Source organism: Lepus europaeus, chromosome 22 (assembly GCF_033115175.1).
Source record: "Lepus europaeus isolate LE1 chromosome 22, mLepTim1.pri, whole genome shotgun sequence".
In the NCBI taxonomy this organism is placed as follows: domain Eukaryota; kingdom Metazoa; phylum Chordata; class Mammalia; order Lagomorpha; family Leporidae; genus Lepus; species Lepus europaeus.
The window spans coordinates 8,998,302-9,008,085 of record NC_084848.1 but is presented as its reverse complement, the minus strand read 5'-3'; the positions used below and the strand labels follow the sequence as shown (position 1 = coordinate 9,008,085).

At 63.0% G+C, this 9,784-nt stretch overlaps 1 protein-coding gene across 1 annotated transcript in view; it reads right to left on the bottom strand.

Annotated features, from left to right (window-relative positions):
* Window positions 1-1,151: 1,151 nt before the first annotated feature.
* Window positions 1,152-9,784, bottom strand: part of PRIMA1 (proline rich membrane anchor 1) — a 43,895-nt gene continuing 35,262 nt past the window's right edge. The window contains exon 4 of the mRNA XM_062181562.1: window positions 1,152-2,211. Within this exon, the coding sequence (XP_062037546.1) occupies window positions 2,109-2,211 (103 nt within the window). The 3' untranslated portion in view covers window positions 1,152-2,108. The remainder of the gene's footprint in view (window positions 2,212-9,784) is intronic.

The following is a 9,784-nucleotide window of genomic DNA, read 5'->3' as shown; positions in this document are numbered from 1 at the left end:
CAACTCTGAGACGGCAGGGAGAAAACAGAGAAGGGGCGTGCCTTTCACTCTTGACCTTGAGCTGATCGGAGCATGGATCCGTGTTTAGGGGCTGGGGGTTCATTTCCAAAGTCCTAAGCTCACATTCTAGGTCCTCGTGGTTTTGTGTGTGCGTGGGTTCTGGAAGCCGAGAGCCTGCTGGGCCTCTCGCCCTGGGCCCTGAGCTGAGCTTCCGTGGCTGGCCCTGGGGCTCCCGGGGTGGGGTGGGGTGTTCTCCAGTGGGTTTCCTATGGGCGAGAAGGGGTTTTCCAAGCCCACAGGGAGAGCTTCCTTGTATATTGGAGTGTCCGTGGCTCGGGAACAGGGTGCAGCCCCAAAGCTTAGTGGGTGGCACGGCTGGGATTTTCCACCTGGTCTGGAGGCTGAGGCCCACTGCGAAGTCTGGGCCCCAAGGTGCAGCCAGGGATGGAAGTATTGGGGTCTGGGGTGGGCAGGGGAATGTGTGGGCCCCAGTCCCCCTGGGGCTGCCCCTCCCAACTGGGGTCCCTCAGATGACCCCTGAACTCTGGCCAGCCCCAGGCAGCGGGAGAAGCCCAGGGTGGGGGTGTGATTAGGGGTGGGGTCCTGCCCAGGTATCTGCTTAGGGCGTAGGCAGGGGGCTCACAGGCACCAGGGTGCTGCGGACATGGGTGTGGGGGTGCCCTGGGGTGGGGCACCGCGCCCCTGCCCCGCCCTGCCCACAGCCCCTGGCTTGTATGCTGCTTGGTGCTGCATCTGACAGCGGGGCAGGGTGCTCCCCACCAGGGCTGTGGGTGCCAACGCTGAGGTGGGCTGGGAGAGTGGAACTCAGGTTCAAACCTCAGAGAAGTCCTCAGACAGCAGGAAGAGCGACAAGGAGACAAGCCCCTTCATGGGAGGACGCACGCTGGCCTGGCCTGGCCGCAGGCGAGCGCACACGGACAGCTTGGGCACTAGGACCCAGCAGTGTGGGCATGTGGAGGCTTAGTCTGGTGGGGACTGCTTTTCCGGGCCTCGGGCCTCGGTTTCACCTGGATAGGAGTCTCACCTGCAGCCCCACCCCTGCCCGAGAAGCCCATGGTTTAGGACCCCCTCCCCCTTCCACCCATCAGAGCCCCCACAGCGCACCAAGCACTGGTTCCTCCCCATCAAGGTTGTGGGGTGGTGAGGGCAGTCCCAGGGCAGGGCCCACAAAATCCCAGGGCCAGGGCCCGGCCTCCCCACTGGGAAACAGGGCTCAGGCCCTCCCTTCCTCCCCGCCACTCCTGAGAGACACTTCCTGGGTGACGGGGAAGCGCCCCGCCCCCTCGTGGGGAGGGCCGTGGCGGGACGCAGTGCGGGGCTGGTGGGGCTGGCACCGAGGGTCCCGGTGGATTTGGCACAGGTGGTGGCCTCCAGGGCCTGGCTCGCGTGGATGCCCAGCTTCCTCCGGGGTCGGGGTGGAAACGGGCAGGACAGGCACGGGGGGCCTCGGGCTCTGCCCCTCCCAGCCACCCTTGGCCAGGGTTTCGTGAACAGAGTCCCTTGGTCTGCTGGGGCGGGAGGGGGGCGGTTTGCAGGCCAGGCTCTGGAGCCAAGGGCCCGCCGGGGCGTGGGTAGGGACGAGAGTAGGAGGCGGGCCCTGCAGCGGGTGGGGTGGGTGACGGCAGATGTGTGGGGAGCACCTTTGAAGGGGGTGTCTGTCTCGTGGCTGTGCCAATGGCTTTTGTTGGGAACTCCGGACTGGGAAGCAGGTGGGCTTCCTGGAGGAGGACAGGCTTCCAGGCAGGGGAGGGAGCCCCCCCGGGGGGGTTCCTGTTGGCTGCCCGGGATGCCCGGCTCCAGCAGGCAGACGGGCTTCCTGCCTTCGCCAGAGCGAGGCTTCAGACAGCGGCTGCGAGGACAGGCGTTGGATCAGACGCGGACAAGGCGGGGTGTGGGGCATGCAGGGGAGCTGGGCTCAGCCTGGTGTGGGCGCCGCCCCTGCCCACAGGCGACCAGGGCGAGCCTGGGAAGACGGTTCCTCCACGAAGTCCTGGACAAGCCCAGGGCCAGCTCGAGTCCACCTGCTTTCCCGTGTCCGCTGGTGCCACCACGCCGCCCCTCCGGCCAGCGGAGCCGGAGCCGCAGACTCAGACCACGGCGTTATTCACGTCCACCCCTTTGCTGCTCTGGGAGGCGCTCATGGGGTACTCCGCAGCGCTGGTGCCGTTCTCATCTTTTCTCAGTGGTTTCCTGGAAGGCGCCCAGGGAGCAGGCAGGGCAAGGGGAGGGAGCAGGGACACCATTAGTTACGGGGCTGGCCAGGGGGGTGGCCTCCCAGCTGGCTTGCACAGCCCACCAGAGCAAGAGCCCCAGAAGGAAGCCCACCAGGCTGTGCCCAGGGTGAGCGGCCTTGGGTTCCTGCCGGCCCTTGGGGGTCAGTCAGAGGCCGGTGTGACCTGTCCAGGATGACCACACAATCCCCAGGAGAACCAGGACACAGGGGACCGTGGCAGAGGGACGCTGGGAACAGAGAGCCACGGGCAGCAGGCGTGACCTGCGACTGGTCTGCGCACACCAGTGTCCGGCTGGCCTCATAAGGTCCGGCTCTGAGGGAGCCCTTTGAGGTGGCAGGCAGGCAGGGAGCGGAACCTCGGGGCTGTACGTGGTTAAGGGAAGTGCGGCACCAGTGTGGGCGTTTTCTGGCCTCGCCTTTGTGTGGTCAAAGACGGACGGAAAATGTGATGAAGGGGAGGGAGGGTGGTCACGCTGGCGCTGTGGTAGAGGGACTGGTGTCCATGGCGATGCCGACAGTGGGGAAAGTGCGCACAATGGCGGCAGTGGTGTCATGGTGATGGGACGGGGCCCAGTGGCAGTGCTGGTGGTGGTGTTAATGACAGTGACGGCAGTGGGCAAGGCGTGGTCGACAGCGGTGGTGGATGGGGGTGGAGCTGGTGATGGTGGTGATGGTTGGGCGGTGATGGTGGTGGTGGTGGTGATGGTGATGGAGGTGGTGATGGTGATGGTGGTGGTGATGGTTGGGCAGTGATGGAGGTGGTGATGGTGATGGTTGGGCGGTGATGGTGGTGGTGATGGTTGGGCGGTGATGGGGTGGAGGTGGTGATGGAGGTGGTGATGGTGATGGTGATGGTTGGGCGGTGATGGTGGTGATGATGGTTGGGCGTTGATGGGGTAGAGGTGGTGATGGTGATGGTGACGGTGACGGTGATGGTGATGGTTGGGCGGTGATGGTGGTGGTGATGGTTGGGCGGTGATGGTGGTGATGATGGTTGGGCGTTGATGGGGTAGAGGTGGTGATGGTGATGGTGGTGGTGACGGTAATGGTTGGGCAGTGATGGGGTGGAGGTGGTGATGGTGGTGGTGACGGTGATGGTTGGGCAGTGATGGGGATGGTGACGGTGGTGGTGATGGTTGGGTGGACGGCGGCAGTGATAGAGGCTGACGGTGGTGTTGAGGGCCCCCAAGGTGAGCACACCCAGTAGTTCTGGGACACTCGCCTTGGCCATTTGAAGCTCACCCCAGAGGCCACGTCACCCCAAGAGCCCTCCCTGCGGTGCACAGAGGGTGACGAGGCTGGGAGGGGAGCTTGGAGAGGGCTCCTGCTCACACGCTGAGGTCCTGCAACCACAGTTACTTCCTGGCCAGGTCAGATCCAAGGCCTCCCTGGGCCCCGGCCGAGGGGCTGCAGCGCCCTGGTCTGCGCCGAGCACTCTGTGCCCCCCGATGGCACGCCCCACACTGCTGTCCCTGGGGGCGCCCACTGCCCACGGGCCATGGGCATTTCCAGTTCTCCTTGACGGCACGTGTGTGGCGCGTGGGAAAAAGCCTTGTCTGTTAGTTGGGGAGGGCGGGGGAAGGTCAGCAGTTCCGCGGTTGGGACCACCAGGCCTGCCGAGGGTCTGTTCACTCTTTCCTCTGGCGGCACAAGCGTAGACTCACAGAACGGGGGAGAGGAGCCCCGAGTGCACGCACTGGGGTGGCCACGCCCACCACCGTGACATCTTCTGGCCAGAGGGGCAGGGCACGGTCCCAGTGGTCCCCCGAGGAAGCTGGGCCTGGAGTTAGGAGGTTCCTTTCATGGGGAAGCGGAGGCTTAGGGAGGCTAGGACTTGCCCAAGGACCCCCGGCTGGTTTGTGGAGTGGGGGGCCCCACCACTGCGTCCTGCTCCAGCCGGCTTCCTTCAAAGCAGCACTGCTCACAGCCCAGCCCCCACAGCTAAGCTCTGGGAATCCTGCAGCGCCCCAGGAAGCCCGCCCCGTTCTCCCTAACCCCCCCCCCGTGTGTCCATCGTCCATCGTGTGGGGTCCAAGAGGCCCACCCAGGTGGATGCCCGCAGCCGCTTCCCCGTAGAGGGGCTGGGAAATGTTGGCTTCTGCAGCCCAGCTCTCTGCCCCTGAGCCCCCCTCTCCCTCGGTCCCCTGCAGCCCCCTGCCTGTCCCCCCCTCTTTCCAGAGAGCTCAGGCTGCTTCATGTTGCTGGGTGGGCATGACCACGGATCTGCGGAGCCTGGGAGGCTGGGGCGGGGGCTTCTCCTTACAGTGAGGTCCTGTTGCTGCCCCACCAGGAGGCCAAGGGACGCAGGTGGGATTCCTGCTTTTACCATCAAATATCCAGGGGCAGAACGGACATCAGCACCAGGGCACCAGAGACTTAACAGCTAAACACTCGGGGCCCAAGCCCACGCTGCAGTCGTGCGGGGTCAACACTCAACCTTGGGTGTAGTCTGGAAAACCCACCACAGCAGGTGCAGGTGGGGCGGGGTCAGCAGGTGCAGGGGAGGGCAGAGAGGAGCCGAAGGGTGGGCGAGCTCCCCTCTAGAGGGGCAAATCCTGGAGGACCAAGATTTCTGCTCTTTTGAGGGGAAAGAGGGCAGGGGGAAGGCAGCAGGATTTGCTTTGCAAAGGGGTGGCTCCGAAGTGTGGAAGCAGGTGGTCCTGGTGCCTCCTAGGCTGCTCCAGCTTCTGGACCCGAGAGCCAGAGGGAGTCCAGGCAGGGCTCCTCCCGGCAAAGGTGCCTTGGGCTGTGTGCAATGTGCCCTGTCCCAAGGGCAGGGAGTGCTCCCCTCCCCCAGCACGGCCGGGTCCCCAACTACTCTGCTCCCTGCACAGCAGCCCACCCCTTCCCAAAGCCTCCCTGGGCTGCACCAAGCTCAGATAGCTCACCTCCCCCCGCACACCCACCCGCATCCCCGCACAGGCACTGCCTTCAGGGAGACCCTGCCCTGAGCTAGGAGGCAGATGGCACAGCTCAGCTAAAGTGGGCTCTGCCACTTTCTGGCTATGAAACCTTGGGCAAGCCACATAACGTTTCTATGCCTCAGTTTCCTTGCCTATAAAATGGGCACAATACCAGTGTCCATTCCATAAGCTCGCCGGGGGGATTAGACATGTTAATATGGGTCAAGCGCTTAGTCGAGTGTCGGGTATACAGTAAGCGCCCAGTAAGTGCTGGCAGCTCTCAGCGCTGCTGCTGCAAAGGGGTCCGTGGGAGCCACTCCACTACCCTGGCAGTGAGCAGACTTCCTACCTAACACGCGCCTGTGAGCTTCAGAAACGGTAGTGCTGCGGGCCCCAGCCTGGCTCCGTGGCTGTGGTCCCGTGAAGACACAGAGAGCCCTTCCGCCCCGGTCCCGGCCCTTGTGGCCACCGAGGGCGCCTAAATGGCATGGTTCCTAAAACCAAGAGAAAGGTAGGTGAGCCTCTCCGCGGCTGTGCCCAGGATTCTCATCTGTAGGAGCGCGGCCCCTCCCAGGACCCCACCCGTGGGCGGGTGGGCGAGGCAAGCAGAAGGTTCTCCACGTCCCCTGCTCACCAGGGACCGAGCCTAAACCGGCATCGCTGGCTGGACAGGCAGGGCCGAGGCCTGGGCACCCCTCTGGGCCTGGCTGACAGTGATGTGACAGCTTATGCCCTCAGCTGCGGCTCTGCTGGCGGAGCCACGGGCAGAGAACTGCCTAAGGAGCCGGAGGAGGGAGGGCTGCCAGCCGCCCGGCAGCCCCACGCGCGGGGGTGGGGAGGGCTGCCGTCAGCCACGGGACGGCCAAGGCCCCGACTCTTCTCCACCAACGGCATTCGTCCTCCTCACTGCCCACCCTGACACAGCCACACCCCGGACACACACACACACACACGCATATACACCCCTATACATCACTTAACCCAGACACACAACTCATGTGCAAATACATACCGCACACACACACGCACGCCTCACCCCAGACCTCCCTATACACAACCACGTTTCACTGGATGCGCTCGGCACACCTAAGGAAGGTGCCATCGGTGAGCCCATCGTTGTGCAAGTGTCAGAGTACACCATCACCAGGTGAAACCCTCTCACATGCCGAGTACACGGCCTGTTATTGAAATGTCATTACATACCATACAACTACACATGTACACACCTGAACACACGCATGTGAACCCTCCACATGTGTGTGAATCCCCCACATGCATGTGGACCCACACACGTGCATGTGAGCCCACACACACCCACACACAAGCATATGAACCCACATACACACCCACACACATGCACATGAGCCCACACACACTCACACACATGCACATGAACCCACACCCACACACATGCATGTGAGCCCCCCCCACGCACACGCATGCACGTGAGCCCACACACATGCACATGAACCCATACCCACACACATGCACGTGAGCCCACACACACCCCCACACACGCACGTGAACCCACACACACAATTTCACAATGAGAGTCCCCTTTAGAATGCAGCATTCTCCAAACTTGGTGAGGAGCCAGAGAAAAACTTTCTGACCACCGACGGTGCCACTGTGAGAAGCCGTGGCCCAATTTCCGGCCCCCAGCCCTCTCCCTGCAGGACCAGGTGGCAGTGGTCAGGTACGTGGCCACACGCTCTGCCCAGGGCCCTAGTCTCCTTGTTCAGTCACCACTGGTGCCTGCGTCTCCAACGCTTCCTCCCTGGCAGCTCCTCGCAACCTCCTAGGGAGCTGCGAGCTCGGAGGTGACACAGGTCACCAGCGAGGAGAAGCTGGGGCCACCGGTCCCTCCCTGCCTGGGCTGCAGCCCCCACCCACTCTGTCCAAATCGCCCCCTTCCCGGGCAGCAGGCAACTGCAGCTTCCAGGAAACTGGTACTCAGAACCAGCACTGGCCAAAAATGCCCAACCGGGCTGCCAGCAGCCTCCCAAGCTCATTATCATGTCATTATAATAAAATCACCATGGCTGACACTCCTACTCCCATCATGCACCTGACGCCGTGACACTTCAGAGACCTCCAAAATAGAGTAAGGAGATGGGTAGTACTCAAGCCCACCCCTTATGAATATTCAACCAAACTCCACTGCAGACTGGACCCTCTGTGCCCCCAGAAGATATAAACGGACGGCCCTGAGCCGCTCTCTCCAGGGCACGGCCGCCCTCCTTCCAGGGTGAACACTTTGTGTGCAGATAAACCTGCTTCCCTGCTGGCCTTTACCTGTGTCTGGTCCTTGAATTCCTTCTCGTGCAGGAGACAAACCTGGCCCCTGCACCTGCTGCAGCAGAGGCTGAGGGCCCGGCAGCCGCGCCGTGTGTGTTCTGTCTGGGTTGTTGGAGGAAGGTCTGAGGGTTATGCGCAAGGCCCAGACAGGGACTTGTCCAAACTGGCTTGGCCTTGGGGTCTGCCCCTTATGCTCCTGAGCTGCTGGGGGGTGGAGACCCCTGAGGGAGGGTCTGTGGGCAGGGGCAGCCCAGACGGCAGCCATCTCAGTGGGGGTCTGGCACCTGCCACCCTGAGGCCCCAGGGCCGTGTGTACGCGACCTCAGGCTGGAAGGGACCTTATGCTGAGGCCTGACGGGGACACCAGACAGCAGTGCGGAGGGTGGAGGGGACAGGCAGCCAGGAAGTGAGGTGCGCCTTGGTCACCTATCCTCTCTCGGGAAACCTCCCTTGGCCCAATTCCTCCGCCAGGGACACACGGAGCACCATCACTAGCAGCAGAGTTGCCGGTGTGACCAGGGCAGGGTGTGTTGGGGACATTCAGAGACCCTGGGAAAGTCCTCCCGGAAGCCTGGAGGCTGTAAGAGGCTCTGTTTTACAAGCGGGGTTTCTCACTGGCTTTCCCTCCGGATGGTTTGGCAGTGCCGACAGATGCTGACCAAACGGCCGTGATCAAGAAAGCTTGGACATTTTCTGGGGAGAGCTGCAGGGCCAGGCGGGGCTGTGTCTGCCTCCACCGGTCCCCGGGGGCACTCCTGCGGTCTGGGCCTGTTCCTCCCCACCCTCCTGTCCGGGCTGCACCTGCAACCACGTACAGCTCCTGGTGGCAGCCCCTCTCACCAGGTCCCCACCGTGCCTTTCTTCCCCTGCCTGGCCTCCTGTGCTGGGGTGCTGGGCCCACATCTCTGGGGGAAAGCCCCGCCCATGCCCCCCACCCCAGAAAGGAGCCCCGCCCACACTGGAAGTGCCTGCCCCCTCCTCCCTGAGGGGCGGGGCAGCAGCCGGGGAGAGCTGAGGAGACTCTGTACCCGGAGCAGCGCCCTTCCCGGCTCTGGTGGGGGCAGGCGGGCAGGCACAGGTGGCCCCAGGTGACTTTTGTAAGGACTGCTGATGCTGATGCTGGGGGTGGGGTCCTCGGGGCTGGCAGCCACGCCCAGGTGGAGCAGCCTCCTCCTCAGACATCTTCAATAGCCCCAGTGCCTCCTCAACCATCAACCGCTCAGCCTGGGGCCAGCCCGCGCAGCCCCGCACAGGTGCCGCTGTCGGGCATCCTTCCCTCGCACTGCCCGCGACCCCTCCGCGGGACCCTCCCCCCGCCAGGACCCCTCCGCCACCTCTGCCGTCGATGGATTGGGTCTTACCCGGGGAGGGGGGTCTGGCACCCACAAATCACTCCCACTCAGTGCCTTTCTGTCGGCTGGTCTCAGATGGGCACAGTCACGCCTCACCACAGTCCCCATACTGCACGCCCGAGCCAGGGCAGCCGGGAAGGGTCAGGTCTGCCCTCTGCCCAGCAAGGAGCCGACGTGGGTGACACGGGGCTGCCTTCAGGGCTGGCGTGGCCATCTCCCCGTCCGGGGCTCCGATCAGACTCTGCTGTCCATGATGGCGTCACTCTGGGCAGCTCCCTAGCTCCTTAGGGACTGTTTCCTCGCCTGCAGAATGGAGCCACTCAGGGAGGAGGGGCAGATCTGAGCCCGGGGGGAGTCCGGGCGCTGCCCTAGACAGTTGTGCCCTTCTCCTTTGTCGCTGTTTGTGGAGACTGTCTGCAGCGTGAGCCTCGGGAGCACAGGGGGCTCTGGGCGGGGCGGCACAGGCTCAGGGCAGGGCCGGTCCCGGGTGGCGCCGTCACCCCCAGGCCCCGACCCCGGGCGCCCTGCGCCCTCTCCCAGGCCTCAGGATGGGCTCGGGCTGTTGGCTTTTCACGGCCCTTCATCCCCTGTACCTGGTCCACACTTGTTACTTTACTCTTTCTGCTTTTGAATTATGCAAATGAAGTCCCATAAAGCATCCAATTAAAAGAGTAATGTTAAATAGTCCAAGTGCTTGATTGTTCTCAATGTGGACCTGTTTGTTGACTTTAGGCCCCAGGGAATTAAAAAAAAAATTATTGAGACATTGTGTAGTTAACAAGTCCTGGTATCCTTTGGAGGGTTGCGGCATTTTAATTTGCGTGTGTGTGTGTGTGTGTGCTGCACTGGGCCTGACATGTAACTGGCGCTCAGCAAATGTTTGTGGAATCAAACTCCTAAAAACGACGTGGGCATTATGTCTGAAAGGAGCTTTAAACCAGGCCAGCAAAGAGGACGAGAAGAGAAGCACAAATCGC